This window comes from Trichosurus vulpecula, chromosome 5, assembly GCF_011100635.1.
Source record: "Trichosurus vulpecula isolate mTriVul1 chromosome 5, mTriVul1.pri, whole genome shotgun sequence".
NCBI classification, from domain to species: Eukaryota; Metazoa; Chordata; class Mammalia; order Diprotodontia; family Phalangeridae; genus Trichosurus; species Trichosurus vulpecula.
In genome coordinates, this window is record NC_050577.1 from 59253696 (window position 1) to 59274310 (window position 20615).

Here is a 20615-nt window from a genome sequence, read left to right on the forward strand (position 1 = left end):
AAGAAAAAAAAATCTTTTAACTAGTATATAGTATGAAAGGTCTTTGACACCAAGCAAACCTGAAGAGGAGATGACAAGAAGACAAATTGCCAGGAGGACCTTTTAAAAAGGAAAAAAAAAAGTCAAATAGGTGAAGAAAGGGAGTGTCCGTTTCATCTTTATCTCCAAGCATCTGGATAAAAAGGACAACAGTTAAGAGTGAGAAAAAAATGACTAATTGCTATAATATGCTATTATATATTTTGTTTGAAAATTCATTAGAAAACTTTACTATTATACATGTTTAATGTTTACTTAAATTTACCAAACATTTAACAAGCATTTATTAATTCTTGCTATATCCAAGTCATTGGGTGGGAATATAGTAATAAAAAGCAAATATTCCCAACCCTCAGTGAGCTTATGTTCAACTAGGAGCATGTAATGGGAACAGGGAACTAAACACAAAATAATTTCAAGAGATTGAGAACAGTAACAGTCGGAAAGTTTAGGAAAGACCTCTGAGTTGGGAATTCTAAGAGATGGACGTAAGAAGGGAGTTAATTCTAGGTGAATAAAGCTTTGAGCAAGGACCAGGAGTGGGGGCAAAGACCTTGTTATTTCTTCTCACCTTGGGAGACAGGAAGCCAGTATGAGATCAGGAATGGAGGATGGGCTTTTTCCTGTTACGGGGGAATGGGGATTGATGATCTATCCAGAGGGAGAGGAAAGAGAACAAGGAGTGGAAAAGAAGGAGGTGGAGTTTTCCTCCTCCCACCTTCCTCCACTTACTCCCTGTTTTACACACTCAGTAGCTTCACAACTGGAGGGTGGTAGGCTCCCTTCATATACTCCAAGCCTCAATGGGAGTACATGAGAGGTGACCTATAGGTGAACAAGCAAAGAGTTATGTGATTTTTTTTAAATCACCCCTGCTTACTTTGTGGTAGAGTCCTGAGAGAAAACCAGACAAGAGGAAATAACGGTCTTTGGTCCAGTCCTTGCCTCCCTGACACTGGGTGAGATGGACAGACACTTTTAATTATAAAAATTTTAACGATATTTAAAAACCACAATTGATGGATCAACTCTTATTTCTCAAAATACCTATGTTTGATGCTGGCCTTATGTTCCCATGATCAAAAGGAACAGCTCTGGGCACTTTAATGGAGAAAATGACCTTTTCTAGAACAGAAGTGAGGATCTCTCTCCCTCTTCTCCCCCCCTTAATCAAGAGCCATCTCATAACTATACTTCCAATGGCAGAATTACTATAAACTTAGGACAAAAGCATGCAGTCATGGCATCTCGAGTTCCAGGAATAACTAGTAGGCCAGTGTGGCTAAAATGTAGAGGACAGCTAAGAGAATAAGATGAAATCAGTTTGGGAAGGTAAATGAGGGATAGATTGTGCACTTTTAAACATACCAGACTAAAGGGCTCACATTTTATCCTTGGAAGAATAGGAAATGAATAGGGAAAGAGATTCTGTAGTTCCTGTACTTTAGCAATATGCCCTTTGCATCTATGGGAAGGGCAAATTGGAGGCAATAGTAACTGGAAATAGAAAGACTAACAAGGCAGCTTTTGCAATAGTATGGGGAAGAAGTGAGCTATGAAAGTGGGCACTGAGAGTGGAGAAAAGTGTTTGGAAGGCAGGGGTGTTTTGGAGCTAGCCTCATCCCCCTTTTAATGAATTATAGAGAGACAAATATTATTGGAGAAAAGATCTTAGTTCCTTTGGAAATCTGGGATTCAAATTTTGAAAATTACATTTTTCAAAGTTCAGATTGATCTTACCAACTCATTGTAACTTCAAGCCCTTAGTTTGTCATGACACAGTACTATTTTCCCCCATACAGACTGATAACAGCTCTCTCTGTCAGAGGGAATGCACTGGATAAATTGGGCAACATTTGGTTTTGTCTTGAGGTTAAATTATAAGAACCTAGTTTCCCACCATCTACATTAATTACAATCATATTCATGTATTGCTGCCCCTTAAAAGATAATATAAATAGCTATTCCTTTTAATGTTGCCTGGTTTTGTGGCTAATGATGTTGTCCTTTCTCCTAGGGGAGGAGATTGGGGGGAGCATTTGGCAGGGGGAAAAGTGGGAAACCCCTGGAGCAATTCTGTATCATGTGAATGAATTTACCAAAATTATCTGGTTTTCCATGTGATCTGGCTTTGTAACTCTGCATGATTAATCCTTTCCTTTTCTTTCTGTGGTATTTTTTTGTTATGTTAGAAAACCCAATTCTCTGAACTTGTTTCACCCAAACATATGGTTCATCTGGTTTCTTAAGGATTTGGAACTGCCCAGTTGCACATTTAGAATTTCTCCCCCTTAATTGGGTCCTCCTTTCTGGAACTCTATTTGTTTGGGCTTGTTTAGTTTGTTTGGCTTCTTTGTTAAATTGGCTTTTAACACCAGTAGGACTAGTAGCAGCCACAGCAAGGATTATAGATTCATGTTTCACTCCAGCCTGCTTATTTGTAGTCTGCTTGTTTCTCTCTCTCTCTCTCTCTCTCTCTCTCTCTCTCTCTCTCTCTCTCTCTCTCTCTCTCTCTCTCTTTCTCTCTCTCTCTCTCTCTCCCTCTCTCTCCCCCTCTTTTCCTTCCCCCCCCCCCATCCCCATCCTCTCTTCTTGTCATGCAGCATATTGCCTGGCACATAGTAAACATTCACCCATTCTGAAATCATTCCACTGTAGTCCTAAGGTCTAAGAAAGTACAAAATATATTGCCCCACACTGCAGCTGTGGGTTATTAACTTCCAATCTGAGTAATCCTTTGGTGAGGTTGAACAAAAACAAGTATGACAAGAATGTGATTAACATTAGTTGCATTTGTTCTCAATATTCAGCAAAATTATCTACATAAACAGGCTCAAATCAGGGTGCCAGGTGTTAGATACTTGGGCTAATATCTGCTCCTTTGTGAAGCAATGTCCAAAAGAACAGGAAGTTGATTTGTTGGAAGCATTTGGTACTGGCCATGACCACACTGAACATGTTGCAGTTAGAAGGACACCTCATCTCTTCATTTAATTATTCTGTTTCCTTCATTCAGAATGTAGAGCCCCTATTCTCAACAGCAAGCTACAACCCAAGACAGTGGATATTGTATTGAATGAAGACTCTAGGAATGTTCCTGAAGAATTTGGAAGGCTTTTTTTCCCTAGCAGTATAGCTCATTAGCCATATCAGCATGCTTCCCACATAATTATCCAGCTATTATCCATTAGTAAGCTAGATCTAATTATCTTTAAGTAAGAATTATTTGCTAGGGGAGTATAATAAGACTAGCTGTTATAAAATATTTTTTCTATCAGAGGTCTATGATACCATTGCCCACAAGAACTAAGTCCAGGGGAAAGTGGACTCAAGCTTAGGATAGATGTGTGACAGAGGGGTGACTTGCTGCTCCTGGAAGTTCTTTGGTTGAAGTCCAAAAGAAGTTCTTAAATATGATATAAGTTTTCTGCTGGGCTCCTTGTAGGGCTTTGAATTTGCCTTTTGTAGCTGTGTCCAGTCTGTCCTCAGTTCCCCAATGGAAACACCAAAATTGACTAGTGTTGTTCCAGAGACACTTCCAGAATACAGGTGAATTTGAAATTCACAAGTTATTCTTCTGGGCAAGGTAGGAAGAAGAGACTGAGATGTTCTCCACTCCCCAGCATCAAGTGATTATTATTTGGCTGGAATTTTTCAGAACTGAGCTCCCAGACTCCTGAATCTAGACTATCAAACTGGTTTTATAAAATCCCTGCAGATTTTAACTAAGTCCCTTGACCAAGTAGGTGAAAGTTAATAATAATAATAATAATAATAATGTATTATTACACATGATAAATAATAATAAACTATCATTTACATGGTGTTTTAATGTTTATAAAACACACTGTGCTATGGGAATACAGAGAAATGCAAAAACAATTGTGTAATAGAAAGATGTTATCTCTCAGAATATATTTTGTAAAGACCTGCTTATTCTTTTTTCATACCTTCATACATGTATGAATTATTACCAAAAAAGATTTTTGTAGAAATAGGAATTTGATTATATAGAACAGTAGTTCTTAATGCTTTTTCTATCATCTTTTCTGTAGTAATGATGTTCTGAGGTCAGAAGGAGAAGGCTATTATTGACTGGAGACAATGTAGGAAGGCTGCATGAAATAAATGCTATTTGATTCTACTTTCTTCATTCTGTAATACTTCATATTTGATTTTCCACATTGAATACCACAACTCCACATTTGAGCCCCACATTTGCTTGATATTATTGCTCATAATGTTCTAGTGCATTCATTTCCCATAATTTAATTAACTCTGGCCTTATCAGACATCTGGATTGTTTATGATCCTTGACTGCTAAAAGTAATTTCCCATGACTTAAAAGAAACGAAATCTGTACTCCTCACTCTTTGGTAATATTAGGATACTGTTACAAATAAAGAAATCTTTGAGTAAAAAAAGTATGAACAGATCTACACATCTTTCCTGAATGTGGTGATGATTCACAGCATCATAGGTATGTCACTATTCAAGCTATATTTTCACCTTTTTTTTACCCTTTTCTTCTGTATCTACAACATATGTAGAGATATCTATTTACCTGATTTGAAGGATTTTATCAAGTTCTTCATGTAATTTCCCTACTTCTTTGTCCTCTCTACCAGCTGTGGTTATCTTCACTGTAATTGTCTTCACAGTGGTCATTTAATCATCAAGCATCCTATAAAATGGTGTTTCATTATCCTTTGGTTGCATTGGGGAATAAGAAAGAGCCTAATGAAAATGTTCGGTCATTTATCACTTGAATTAAGCCAAATAAACAAAGCAAGCCTATCAGCACAAGTACTAATGAGCTGATTATCATGCCAACAGTTAAATGTTGATAGAAGGTTTGAGAACTGGGTGATTCATAGATCCCTTTGTCCCACTGCCATTTTCTATCCCTTTATCACTATAGCTAGAAGGGAAAAGAAGGTAGCCACCCAAGATTGAGGGATTTCTTCCATGGGACAACTTATCAAAGAAATTCATAACTATGGCCAGGATCCTGCTGGTGTTGAACTAGGCTAGTCCTCACATATTAGTCACAATCTTTCATTAGCAATATATGCAAAGTATCCTGGTAGTTCTCTAGAATTTTTACACTGTAAATATAGCCCTTGAAAACCCTGAGTTCTAGTTGAGGATTGTAGAAGGAGAAGGTTAAGGAAGAAAAGGGTGAGGTCAGCCTCTGAATTGAGCCAATAAAAAAGAAAAAAGAAGCCAAAGGTCCCAACAACAGGCAAGATCTAGTACCAGACAACCCATCCAGAATTATTAAAGAAGCGATTAGAAAATGAAATTAGACAGGACAGCTTGAGGGGAAAAAAAGGACAGGTAAGTAGATAGCTTAGAACAGAAAACAGAAAACCTGACCCAAGAAGTAGACTCTCTGAAAATAAAATTAAGGAAACAGAACTCAGTGTTTCCATAGAAAAAAGCAAAACCAAAACAAGGCAACAAAGATGGCCATGTAAGGTACTTAATTTTGTAAGCAACTGATCTTGAAAACAAATTTAGGAAAGATAACCCAAGAATCATTAGAATCCCTGAAAACCATCACCAAATGAAAAAAAAAACCTAGATAACATATTATAAGAAATCATAGAGGTGCCCAGAACTTTTAGAAACAGAAGGCAAAGTGAAATAAAAAAACCCTCCCCTAAAATCCCACAAAGTGAAAATAACCAGGAATGTTAAAACCAAAATCTAAAAAAGAGGTATTCAAATACCAAGGAAATCTAGTCAGGATCACACTACCACAAAGGAAAGAAAACCTTAGGACATAACATTCCAAAATATAAAATATAGGCTCACAAATAATTTGCCCTGAAGTAGTGAGCATAATCCTACAGGTGAATATACATATGTGTGTGTGTGTATTTAAGTACTCTTGATAGAAATGAAAAATATGGATAGAATCTTTAAAATACAAACACAAGAGAAAAGAGAAAACTAGAAAAGTAGAAACATTTGAGCATTTGGAAGAGACTATGTGAGTGAAGTTACTACCTTTCCAATGGTTAGTTGGCTTTTGTCCTTCATCCTTGAAGAGGACCAAAATGACATCATTATGTTTGAGTCAAGATTCAATGTGTCTGACTCTGGCTGATCAGGTCAATATGAGCTTGGAATGCTCTACCACACATTGGGTACAAATAGTCTCTGTGAAACATTTGGGGTGTGTACTCCAAACTTACACGTCCTGCATTTCCTTTGAGCTGTTTCAGTTCTGTTTTACTCATAAAGCACCCTAAAGCACAGCACTTCCTCTGATGTGGGAACACCATGCTGAGTTGTACTATACTGGAATAAGGAGTTCATAGTCCTAGTCACTGAATCCGGCCCCATAAATGCACAGATAGTTGGTTTTGTTCAGTTCTGAACACTACATTTTTAAAAGGTCATTGATATGCTAGTGAACATCCAGAGGGAGTTCTCTGGCTTGTCGAAACTTGGGGTCAGGGCAGTTTCATGTCTAATAATTTAGAATATTCGTCATCTATCATAACCAGAATATGAAAACAAAATGCAATGTGTTGCAGTAGAAAGAGCTTTGGATTTGGATTCAAAGGACATCCATTCATGTCCCAGATCTGACACTTGTATCACATTAAGCCAGTCTCTTCACTCTTCAGTTTGCTCATCTATAAAATAAGGGTGAGAGAGGGGTTTCCCTACATGGCCTCTAAGGTCCACCCTCCATATGATATGTGATCAATGACCTGAGGATTGATAAAATCATTACAAAAGCTTTCAAAGCCTCTGAATTCTCATTGTTTCTTTCTACCAAATTAATGTTATCAATTCAAATACAAGATGACCAGCCATTTAAATTCTGATCATCTTTTTCAAAATATGTTGATAGTTTGTGAATGATCCTAAGTGGTTTGGCATACTTCCAAAGGAACAGCAACAAGAATAATTAGCACATCTTACACACATGGTTACACAGTTATGTCACTGGCCATTTTTAGAGACCACAAATGGCCATTTGATTTCACTTTTATGGTTGTTGTTAAGGTGCTCACATAATCCTTTCCTGTAAGAATATCATCAGACTTCTTTGGTTTCTTTGGTATAAGAAGCTTACAGATATTTTGGTAGCTATGAGTAAGCAGCCTAACCATTTCAGTATATTTTTTTATGAAACCAGATATACAGAAGTAAAATAAACGTACAATTGTAAAAACAAAATTTAATCAATTTATTTTTAAACCAAGAACACTAGTTATCAAATTAATATTTGCATAATAGTCCATATTTTTGTTGCTTTAACACTGAGGGGAAGCCAGCACAAATAGTTTATGATAATTACATCTGTGTCTACTTTAAGTCAGTTTCACATCCTTTTCCATTACAGACTTACCAACTCTCTTCCCTGTTGCGTGTTTGACAGGGTTCTGACAAATCATAGGGAGTTGCTTATGCTCCCTGATCCTCTGTTGCCCTTTAAACCTTGTTAGGGGCTTATTATTCCTTTTACTTACAATCAGATGGTGAACCACAGCTGTCTACACTGATCTTGCTCAATTATTTCTGAAATACACTCGAATTTCTTTTTCATTTGGTGTTCATAGCTTAACTATGCCAGAGATACTTTCCCCCTTCCCCCCATTTGAATCAGCCTTCAGTTCAGAGCCTACCTCATTGAAATTGATGCTTTCCTCCAAGATCCATCTTGCAGTATTCTTTCTTAGCAGTATCCGTCTTCCTGTTAGCTACACCCAATGACATTGAAATGATTTTCTCAGTTTCCCCATTAAGTGAATTACTTTGGGTGTACACGCACTCCCTCCAAATTAAAATTGGTATATCCAGGTCAGAATTACCCTCAATTACCCTCACTCAACCTTCATGGACATTTGTCTCACAGGCCTGGTAAAATCTGATTTATCTCTTTGAAGCCACCATCAAAATGACTTTTCCCTTATTAGCTTCAACCACTCACTCGTATATTCCAAAAAGTGACAGTGTTTAAAGGGCTGTATATATGCTCATATTGTTACAATACAGTGCAATATCTATACTCAATACAAATTTTTGTAGAGTCAAGAATTTTCAAGTTAGTAGAATCTATGGAGATCATCTTGACCAGCTACTCATTCTTGAGCAAAATTTACACAAAATAAGTTTTTCATCCCTCTCATGCATAATGTATAAGTAATTATTTTTCCTTGTAAATTTGGGGCTCAAAATAAGTTTGCCATATTTCCTAGGCTTCTCTTTTATGCTTACCACATTCCATCTTCTACTTCAATTACCCCTCTCTATGAAATTTTAAGCTCCCTGCAAAGATCTGTGTCTTATCTAATTTTGTATCCTCAGTGCCAAGCACTGTGCCTTGCATATATTAAGTTTTCAAAAAAACCTATGTGAAATGGAAAGGATGAATGAATAAAAAACATTATTTAAATGATTACTATATTTTAAGAACTATAAATAAAAAGCTAAACAGCCCCTGTTTTCAAGGAGCTCATGTTCTAATTGGGGGAGAGAACACATAACAAGTCCAGCTATAGGCAGATTAAAGAGCCTATAGTTACAAAATCCTATCCATAGTCATAGCACAGCTGGCAGTGGGCAAGGAGTAGGGGAGAGGCATGGTAGGATTGGGAGAAAGGAAGAGAGAGTAGGAACAGGGAAGATTGTACTTTAGCATGCAGTAGCGGGGCAGATTTTAAAATGTACTGTTCCTCAATCTCATCGGATGGAGATGGGTTAGTGCATTCCATTTCATCTAAGCAGCAAAGACATATCAGGAGTCAAGAATCTAGATGGATTCTAGGACAGATGGGGGGAAGGGAATGTGGAGGGAAACACCTGCAACAGTGAAGATGGATTTTCTTACTCATTAGCTGTCTCAGGTTGAATTTATCTGAATCAGAACAATAATTCTTTTCACGCAAATGGAACTATCAATCTCTTGTGGCTCCAGGCTGGAATTCATCATTCATTACCAACTGTGATATTTTAGACTATTAGTCTTCGTTTTTATGAATACTAAAGAAAGACCTTTAACCTCATCAGTTTGAGTGCTTCCTTCAGAAATGTAAATAGCAATCCTTCCATGCCTTCTTATCCCATGTGATTCACATCCCTGCCCTTCCATAGACCCTATAGAAGATCAATTCAAAGTACTATAGACTTTTTCTCTCTTTTAGCATTTGAGCAATGCCAACACAACAGGTAGGCTGTCCATCTCTTGCCCCCACTTCCTACTATTATACATGGTTGTTTTGCCTCCTTTTCCATCCATATGTGTACTTGCAGATATTATCTAAGATAATTCCTCTTCAAACATGTCCTTATTACTAGTGCCATTCGACTTATAGCTACCATGTGTCTTTACATATACCTTTTGGTTATCCTCAGTATTAATCCTTCTATGATTGTGTTCTGTGCACTGTGCAATTTGTACCTGTAGTGTCACAAGGAGATTATCTGTGATAAATCTGAGATATTTAGCAGCAGAAGGCAGTTCAAGATTGTGGAGAGGCCAGCAGAGTTCCTTGAGTATAATTCAAGAGCTATGTATAGACCTATAGTCATAGAATGCAGCCCAGTCTAAGATAAAATTGTGTATCTGATTTTATAGCAAATTATTTTAAAACTATAGAGGTCTAGAAGCAAGAAAGATGATTTGGCCACTTAATCCACATGGATAATTTAATGCTCCCCAAGCACAGTCACACTGAATGGAGATAACTTAAGGCATTCAATCACTTATATTCAAAGAAAAGCATCGTGCTTTTTTTTCTGTTTTGATGACTGTCTTCCCCACTTGTTCCCAGTGTGACTGTAATAGGCCAAGATCTTGTGTGGCATTATGGTTCCTAAAGAAACTGTTTAGGAAACATGGAGTTTCTCTAGTTGCTGTAAGTATTGGAGACACTTCCAAAGCCTTGAAACCATGAAAATACTGAAGCTGTATTCCTAGATTCTGGAATGAACACTGTGTTTTGAGTCAGAGCACCTGGGATTAAATCTAATTCTTACGGCTAGTAGAGATAGGTGGCAAAGTGGATACAATGCAAGGTTATGATTCAGGAAGCCTGAGTTCAAATTAGGCCTCAGACCACTTACTACCTGTAGGTAGCTGGACAAGTCATTTAACTAACTCTGATTCAGCTTAATCAACTGTAAATTGGGGCTAATAATAGTATCTAGCTCCCAGAATTCTTATGAGAATTAAAAGAGGTACTATTTGTAAGGATGATTACTTTTACAAATTAAGTGGATGCTTAATCAGTGCTAGTTTCTTTCTTTCCTTCCTACCTGTTGAATCTTGGGAAAGCCACTCAATATCTTCGTGCATCATTTTTCTCATCTGTGAGTAGGTCCCACCAAGCTCTAAACTTATGATTGCTTATTGGAAGAGGAGAAATTAGATATTCTTGTGGAATGGCTATCTCCTAAGATTTTGAGGATTTGTTTTTTTGTGGGGGATGACTTGAGCTCATTACATTTTGCCATACTTCTCTTATGTGATTGGGTGAAGATCTCTCATAATTATGCAGCTTTTTTCTAGCTACTCTCAAGAAACTAGTTACTACTTGATAGGTTCTCTGATTTTTTTTACCCTTTTCTGTAGTTTATACTTCATCAGATATTCCTTAGATACTTTCTAGTTATGTGCAGTTTTTTGTTTTGTTTGTGTATTTTTGTTGACTATGACTTCTATTCAAGAGCTTTCTGGCAATTAATAAATTTTCTTTCGACACCTACAATATCATGTAAACAGAGGCATGATCATTTGAAACTCTATTTGACCATAGCAAGAAACATAAATTTAGACCAGGGAATGAATACACCAATGGCAGGCTTCAGTAAAGACAGAATATGAGAGTCAAATGGAAGTGTGTAAAACCCCATTCAAGTCTTTAATGATACTTCAGAACTATTAAGCAAACAAATAATACTTATTCAGAGCAATATTGCTTAAAGGCCGCTGCCATGAGGTTACATTTTAGTAAGTCAGTCTCTTTAGACAGGTACCTCTCCCCGTAATCTAAACTATATGGTGGACCAACGACTAAATTGGCTTATCAAGGACCAGTAACTGCACAGAAAGAAGGAGACTAAAATGGGAGGAGCAGGACACAGGGAGGAGAATAAAGGGAAAGAGCAGAGGGTGGAAAGAAGACAAGAAAAAGAGACAGGAGGAAAAGGAAGAGAAAGGGGATAAGGGAGAAGAAGATAAAGAAAAATAGAGGGAAGAGATGGCTAAGATTACCAAAAAAGTGTAGGAGGAGAAAAAGGAATGAAGAGGAGAAGGAATGGGAAGAGGAAAATGAAAGAAGGTGGAATCCAGTTTTTATTTTTACTTTATTGGTTTAAAGAAGTAAGAACCTTTCATAGTTAAACTTTGCCCTGGACTCTGTGGGTCCATAGACTGGTAAATGATTCTTCTGTTTTCTCTTTGGCTAAAACATGGAGATCTTAAAATCACATGCGTACATTTGGAGATTAAAAAAAAAACTACTTTTGTCACTTTCTTAATTCAGCTGCCTTTATCTGGAAGTCTGATGGTTCAGAGTTCAAATTACATTTGTCTTCAGGAATGTGGTTACTTCTGGAATCTTTGAATCATTTTTGCTTATGGTAATGTATTCATTAAAAGTAAGCACTTGTTGGCTAGACAATGTGTCTCTCTCGTTGTTTTCTACAAGTTATAACTTGAAAATATACTTAAAAGCCTCTTTTAATTCCTACCATTCTATGTGACACGGTGTTTTAAAGGAAACCTGAAGAAACTGCTCATGCATTTGGCAATCCTACGTATGAAGATGAGAGTCGTTCAGAGAAAACAGAGGTAGGTGGCCATGAGGGCTGCATTGTTTCAGCGATGGAAAATCTAAAACCACAATATCGTTCTTACATGTTTCCACATCACAAATGAACCAAGTTCTTCTGTGGAGTTATTCGAATAAGGAAAATGAAGATTTTAATTTCTCTAAATTCCCAATGGGACATTTTTGGCTCAAATATATTCTCAATATGCTAGTAAAGTCAGCTCAGTGTTAAGTGACTGTGGTTACTGTTCACATTCAAACAGTGCTGACAAATCTGGAAAATATCAGTTTAAGCCACAGAGTATTAGTCAGCTCTTCACAGCAAATGTCCACTGGATGTCCTCCAGGTTTTTGTTGGTTTTTTCCTTATTCCCCAAAGTAATAAAGGGGGAAAAATGTGTTCAACAGATATTCTACTCTCATTCAAATTCAACTGTATGGAATGAGGTCTGTTACCCAGATATCTCAGAAGGAAGGGGTAGGAAAGGAAATTAAAGTGTGTAACATCTACCTAGTTTCATTTTGAGGCCACCTCTTATCAGTGTGATAAGAATTAGGCGAGAAAGGTGATGGCAAAGAAAATTTCTTATCCCTTCCTCAAGCAATTAATTTGAGATTCCGCTTGAGCATTAAATAGGATTAGCTGTGACACATCACTTAGTTTCCATATAAAGTTTCTTCACATCAGATTTTAGACACTAGATCAGCTTCATTCTATTACAAACTCAGGCCTTTAGAAACCCCATGTTTGAATTTGTGCCCACTTTTCTCATGTTGGTTGGCCCTGTGTGATTATATTTGAGTGATTTTGTTGTTGTTGAGTCATTTTTCAGTGGTGTCTGATTCTTCATGGTCCCATTTGGGGTTTTCTTGGCAAAGATAGTGGAGTGGTTTGCCATTTCCTTCTCCAGCTCATTTTACAGATGGGGAACTGAGGCAAACAGGGTTAAGTGGCTGGCCCAGGGTCACACAACTAGTAAGTGTCAGGTTTGATTTGAACTCATGAAGATTGCCTTCCTGATTTCAAGCCCACTGCTCTATCCACTACACCACCTAGCTGTCCCATTAAGTGATAATAAGCCCTTATAGTCCTTGTTTATATGGAGATTGGAATAAAGAAGAAATGTGTTAGGTTACACATTTTTTTTCTGGGCGGTTTGCAGAGCCTTAAGCACTGCAATTGAAACCCAGGGCAACTCTTGATTTTTTTTTTCCTCTTTGTTTCTTTCAAGAAAGAGGTGATATAGCTCTCAATAATTCTTTTTGTAGAAGTAAAAACAAAGGCTAAGATATTTCCCAGAGCTCGAAGTAAATTAACTTTGGGTGATTCATGCTGCCAATCAGGACATATGGTAAAACTGTAAGTGTATCCCCAGCTTGGAGATGAAAAAAAACAAGAGATAAATATTTTAGAAACTAACTTGGATATACTTTCATTATTGGGCTGAGAAATCTAGCATAAGCATTTTTATTCTGATTGAGGAAAAAAGGAGAAAATTTAATCGCATTTCATCTTTAAATAAGTTTAACTTTTACCATCTCAAAAATACATATGTTATGTTGAATCCAATCAGTGTCTTTCTTGGCTGGTATTGTGTTCCCTGAGATAAAATCTAAAAAGTAGTCCCTAGTTAAAAATGTGGAGGTAATGCCGCTGCCCATCTTTTACAGGCTTCAGGGAATGCTGTCTTCCCAAGGGTACAAATCAGTGTCTCTCCTTGGCAAGAACACACAGAGGTATGTACCAAGAACACTTTTCAAGATGCTATCTAGTGTGTACACACAGCAGTCCATTTAACGACTGAAAGGAACTGCAGACACAATTTATTTTACTTTTCTTGCCAGCTAAAAGATTTCCAGCTGTCCTCCATTCTCCTCATTCCTTTCCTAAGAAAGGCAAGAGAGATCCTGTCTCTGTCTCCTGAATTTTATTTCCAGATTAAGTTGCACCAGTTGAAAAATGATTTGTGTTAATTGAAACAAGGTAGCTCTACTGGCCATCAAACAGAGTTTGCTCTCTTGCACTGAGTATGGACCTGGGTCTATTATGTTTCTGCTTTTTCCTCATTTCTTTCTCTTTCTGTCCCTATGACATAAGAGAAAATTGACTCCTTTGATATGTATATTCTATTGAAAGTGTATTAATTTAAAAGACTGAAAGAAAATGCTGTTGTTACATGATCAAAAGACCAACACTACTTATTCTTCATTTCCTTTTTTTAAATTAGCTTGTTGATATCATGTCCATATCATGTCCAATATCATAGGATAGTTATATTGTTCAACATGAAACAAGGAAAACATAAGGTTATTGATTTCAAGTTAGAAGGGTCTTTTAGTAGCTGGAAAATCTAGTCCCTTCATTTTAATAGACTGGGGCACAATGAAATTAATGACGTCACACAGGTTCACATAGCTAGCAAGTATATAAGATAGGATGTAAACCCACATGTTCTAGACTGGAAGCCATTTTCTCTGTTCACTTGGCTACCTGGTTTTCATTGATGCTTCTGATCTGTAATGGATCTTTGCCCATAGGCAAGCCATTTAACCTCGTTGTCCCTAGGCAACTCATTAAATATAAACTATAGATGAGAGGTGGGGGAAATGAAACCATAGATCTAAACAGCCCCTTCTTCCTCCATCTTACCCATCCAGAAAAGAGTTCCTTCAAATCAACTTTTCTTTGGTAGGAGAATTTCATTTGCATTCTTGTAAAAACAAATCTCTCATTTATTGTATTTAAAAGTCACAATGAAATATCTTCACCTTTTCTGTTCCTCATATGTCTCTATCATGGTTCCTGCATCTGGTACAATGGACCACTCCAAGCTTGAGAGCTAAGATATGCAATTTCCTTAATTAAAACAAATATATCATTCCTCTTGTAAAGCAACTGATTTAGAGATAAAAGCAACACATGAGAAAATTCTTATAGAGTCTTAGAGCTTCCTCCTTGCCCAAGGGTCCATAGCTGAGACCCAGGTAAATCTACCTGGGAGCAAAGTTAACTCAAACTGCCCAGGTCTGATCCACAGTACCTATGCTCAAATCAGCCAGAATCAGTTGTATGGGAATATGGCAGTTCACTCAAGCCTTCCCAGTTTCACTACTGTACCTGGCCTAAACACAGTGTGGGCAAATACACTTATTCAGGAAGGGCCAGATGTGAGCCTCAGGGAAAAAAAGTGGTACTTATTTATCTTCTTGGTGTCCTTACACCATCCAACCACCAGCAAAGCTGTGGAAGGAAAAAGTAATTCCACAGCAGAGAATATGACTGCTTCAGCGATACCTGTCCACAAATGAACTGGGAGCATATAAGCAGGAGCGAGGAGTCTTCAGAAAACTAGGCTCTCCCACCATTTAGGGCTTATATGCGCTGAGTCATTTTACAATGATATTCTAATGATTCGAATCGGAAAGTGAGATCGGAAGTTTTGCCTGTGTTCTGCTCCTAACTTCCCAGTGCATCGGCTCCGCTATCTGCACGTCAAAGTGAATAGCACCTAACTTCACAGGGATGTCTGAAGTTGTTTGTTTTCCCTAATCTAACAACTACCCCAGTATCCAGATGGATGGCAGGCATTGTAGGTGCTTCCAGTATAATCTCCTTTTAAGAATAAGAATTATTCATTGACGACTGCTTTCTGCTAATTCCTTCCTTCTTCCCTATTTCCTCCACCTCCTTCCCCCTCTTCAACCCCCCTCACCACTTCCTCTCCCCTTCACAAACAGAGCGGCACAATAAGCCCAGTGACCAGGACACAGCTGTGAAGAGTGCCATGAACTTCATTAGAGTAATTTTAGCTCAACGACTTAACGCATCTCATATAGATCACAGTGTCTTTGTTTGATTCTTATCCTGAAGGCTCCGCTTTCTCTAGAAACTTTCTTTAAGGCCAAAACATAAGATGTTTTGCTTGGGCAGTAAATTATTTTCCCAAAGTAAAATCCATTAGGAAGCCAGTCACATTCTGGCTTGAATTTTCTAGATGGAGCTTGTTTTTACCGCTTGAAATTCTAACTCTTCAAATATGTTTTTTCTCTCTTTAGAATTCTACATATTCCTTTGCCAATCCTTTGTATGGCACTACTTCAAGAAACCAGGACAATATTTCTAATCATCTTCAATAGTCAAATAAAACGCAATTAATTCAGTTGTTCAACTTGATAGAAAATCCCAGTTTCTGAAATCAACTAGAAATGATATTGCATATAACGGTAATGAGCAAAAATGAATGAGATTGCTCATGTGAGCTGCAGCGTTAAAAACCTTTTTATTGAGAATCATACATTTTCTGAAACCATTGTTTTGATCTTCATGCTAGCATAGGGTCAGATGGGTAACTATATTTTCATTATGCAAACAGCAGAAATTCCAGTGTATTAATAAAAGTATTTCACTTAATAAAAAACAGCTTTCTCATTTTCCTGGTGTTTTGATTTTGTTGCTATCATTGAAAAAAAATGAAAACTTAAATCTTTTCAAACTCTGAGCTATACAGAGACTTTAAAATGCTTATTTTGATGTTTAAAGGATCAGAAACAAAGGGTGAACTAGCAAAGCATCCAAATAAGCTGAACCAACCAGAACAAAGCAATTTTAAGGCGGAATTAAAAGTCTCTGGTCCTGCATATTAGACACAAATGAAGTCAGTTAATATTCCATCCTTACCTTCTTATAGGCATAAAAGCTAATGCATAAATTTAACAAAAATATTTCTAAATGGAGGAATATGTCTTTCTCCAGGTGTTCCCTATTTATCACATCCAAAACTTCTGACCTTGGAGAAATTTTCCACCAAATGGGATGGCAGGTGGGAGAGTGGGGGGGGGGGTTTAGGTGGGGAGGGAGAGGTGGAATAAGTAGTTTTCATTATATTAGTGTTTGAATGGATTGACCTCTCTCATAGCCTGTACCTCAGTCTTACAGATCCTGTGTATCTTTGAAAATTTCTTTCGTTCTGATCTGGAACTAGTTCCCCAAAAGAAACAGATGAATGAGTCAGCTTGGATCAACTTGATGAAGACTTGCATATGTAAAGAGTCTCACAATGGACAGGAGACTGATTAGCCAGATGACACTGGTCTCGTGTCCTTTGCAGGATCCTGGGGGACTAATGAGACTTACGGCTCCTCCTTATGAAAGCCAATGAAATGATAACTCAGATTGATCAACAGAAAGTGGAAATTAGGCAACAATTCAGTATTTATTTAAATTTCTCCTTGAAACCTAAATTGATCTCTGTACTTTACAACATTTTCAAATCAAATCAATTTTCAAATTGTGGAACATATTTTATTTTAAAAATACATCTTATTGATGCCCTTCCCTTTTCTTATATTTCTACATCATGTGGCACAGTACTGGGCTTACAGTCAGGAAGAGCTGAATTCAAATTTAACCTCAGACACTTACTAGCTGTGTGACTCCTAGCAAGTCAGTTTCTTCAACTGTAAAATGGAGATATTAACAGCACTTACCTCACATGGTTATCATGAAGATCAAATGAGATTTCTCATATATATATATATATATATATATATATACACACACACACACATATATGTATATATACATACACACATATATGTATATATACATACATACATACACACACACACACACACACACATATATATGTTTGTGTATACACAAAAACACACACATATATTTCTTAGCATGGTGCCTGGCACATAGTAGGCACTTAATAAATGCTTGTGCCCTTCTCCTCCCCACCAAACCATAGAACTTTGTCATAACAAATATGTACAGTGAAGTAAAATAAATTAATTCTACCTTCAGAGTGAGTCTCAGAATTTAGAACAGAAAGAGGCCCTAGCAATCCCTGTTACCACCCTAGAAATTGTAAAGTGCTCCTAAAGGTGAACAATTATCTTGGTGACTTCTGTGATTGATGTTGATGTCAGCTATGGTAATAATGATGATGATGATGAATTTCTATTATAACAATAATAATTAATTTATATAACAACTAATTTAAAGTTTCCAAAATATTTTATAAATGTTTTCTCATTTTCTACTCATAAAAACTCAGGGAGGTAGGTGCTATTATTATTCTCTTTTTACAGTATAGGAAACTGAAGCTGACAGAGGCTAAGTGACTTTTCCAGGGTCACACAACTAGGAAGTGTCAGAGGCCAAATTTGAACTCAGGTCTTCCTGACTTCAGGTCCAGTATTCTATCCCTTGTGCCACTTAAGAATCATTGTAATTATTATTATATCTTATATAATATATTATTATATGTTATATTTTATATCACATAATAATAATTATTATTATTATTGTATAAGCCATATTATTAAGGCACAATGGATCATAGACCTAGAACTGGAAGGACCTCATAGGTCATCTAGTTCAACTCTTTCATATGACAAAGAAACCAAGGCCCAGAGAAGTTAAGTGATTTGCTCACAGTCACATAGTGTCAGAGATGGGATTTGAACGCAGGCCTACTTAATATCTATATGACTATGAAGTGACTTAACTTCTCTAAACCTAAGATTACCCTAGAAAGCAGTGATTTAAAGATAGGTTGCTACTTATATTAAACATGATCCCTTGACAGAGAATTTTTAATAATGATAATAATATCATATATTGTGTTGTATTTACTTGTATAGTAATTTAAGATTTTTGAAGTGCTGTCATATGGATGATCTCATTGCTCTGATCAATTTCCCATACAGTTATTAATAAAGACTGAAGTGATAAAAAGTGGGAAGGGACTGCAAAAAAGAAGCAGATTTGTATGGATACTCTAGAACACAATTTTGGCTCAGTTCTACCTAAATAAATTTTCTTTTGGGTAGAGAATTCCTTGTATAAGCAATGGAAAAATCATAAGTAGAATGAGATAGAACTGCTGGGAGAATGGGTAGGCACTGACCGATTATTCTGGATTTCTAAAATCAACTTTATATTAAAAAGCAAACACTCTTGTCATTTGAAGATCAGGCCAACAAATCCCTTAAATATCCTTATAGGGTTAATATGTAATAATGCAATTAACCTCCCAATTCTCCAAATGCCTCTGAGCTATAGACTATAAAATATTCCATGTGGTGTAAGCCTATAAATAAAACTTTCCAAGGTTTCACTGCTATAAATACTAGAATAACTATATGTAAATCTTTAAGAAATTAACCTGAAAAATCTCTTCCCATTATGGTTTGCTGACAAGAACCAGCCAATTTTAGCTCAGCATACCATATTACAAAGAAGATAGTTCTACTTGTAAACAACCTAGAAGTGTTACGAAGTGCCGAGACCCATTTTTAATAGTGCTTTCTTGTCACATAAAATGAGTTATACTTCCTTCTCTCTAGCTATTTCTTGCAACTGTAATTGACATCTTTATTACAAATACCTTTTTTACATTTAGATGGTATTTTGAAGGAATATGTAAGGGCTCATTTCATGCCTTTTCATCCCCTTGACCTTCCATCATTTTTCACATTTGTTGCATCTTGAACAAAAGATTCATTTATATCCCTTAAATGATTGCTGCCTTTTTCTGGACACAATAGTACTGGTCAGGCTTTGTAGACAGACTTCTACTGTATTCACTACATGATGATTTTCAACTAGGAGCCTTATATGTTATTATTTTAAAGTACAAATAAGAGGAATTAATTTCATGCATATATGTATGTGTATATGAATGTATGTACATATGTACATATACATTTATATGCATATACATATGGACATATGCATGCACATATATGTGGATATGTGAATATATGCTTGTATATTAATTCTTCCTTTGAGAGCACAGAGTGGTTCAGTCCTACTAAAAGTCTTTTAAGACTTCTAAAAAACACTGTGGAAAGCAGCATGATATAATGGATTGGGCAGTGGTCTCAGAATCAGGAAGACCTGGATTCAAATTCTGGTTCTGATACCTATAGGCTCAGTGACCATGGACCGTGAATTCTCAGTGCTCCAAGCAATTTTCTAAATCTTTAAGTGTCAAAGCAGTTGCTGATCTGCATTGGTGGAAAGAACTTCTGTCCTTTACTTGACCACATAAGAGGTAGTAATTGTATGAGGGAGAATGAACCTGAAGCAGTGCCGTTGTGATGTCACTGAGTGTGAGCTACAAGGCATGTGAAAGAGGAGAAGGTATCAAAGGCATGTGAAAAATCTCAGGTTTTGTTAGTACAAAAATAAACACAACCAAGAGATCAAGACTACCAACTTACATGCCTATTTTTGGGGGAAAAACACACACACATATGTACATAAACATATATACATATATATTATGTATATGCATTTTTATAAAAATCATCTATGGTTGCCTTGAGAATATCTTTGATGAGGCTATTAGTGAAGAATAGACAGGTGCTCACAAGCAAAATTCCACAGTGGACCACATTATTGTCATCCTACAGTTGAGGTAGGTAAAGATGTAGAGAAACTAAGATACAACTATATTTATTGTTTCTTAGCTATGAACATGTATTTGATTAGCCGGACCTAACAGCAGGTTTCCTTGATCTTGTTTGTGTCATAGACCCCCTTCAGCAGTGTAGCAAGGCCAAAGGATACCTTCTTAGAATAATGTTTTTAAATAGTTGAAGGAAATGCTTAATTTCATTTAGATATTAGTGTAAAATATGTAGTTTTTTATTTTTCCCATCCAAATTCACAAAACCCCGGAGCCATGCATCCCAATGAATCCTGATCTTAAAAGCTCTCTTCTAAGCAATTGTCTCCCATCCACCATCAAGATCACTCAAAAT

The 20615-nt window shown here is 36.7% G+C and overlaps 1 protein-coding gene across 1 annotated transcript in view; it reads left to right on the forward strand.

The window, feature by feature from the left end:
• MALRD1 (MAM and LDL receptor class A domain containing 1) overlaps positions 1 to 15974 on the forward strand; it is a gene marked incomplete at its 5' end in the record, with an annotated part of 881642 nt that extends 865668 nt beyond the window's left edge. The window contains 3 exons of the mRNA XM_036760519.1: positions 11785 to 11857; positions 13509 to 13574; positions 15894 to 15974. Of these exons, the coding sequence (XP_036616414.1) occupies positions 11785 to 11857; positions 13509 to 13574; positions 15894 to 15974 (220 nt within the window). The remainder of the gene's footprint in view (positions 1 to 11784; positions 11858 to 13508; positions 13575 to 15893) is intronic.
• Between the last annotated feature and the right edge of the window lie 4641 nt (positions 15975 to 20615).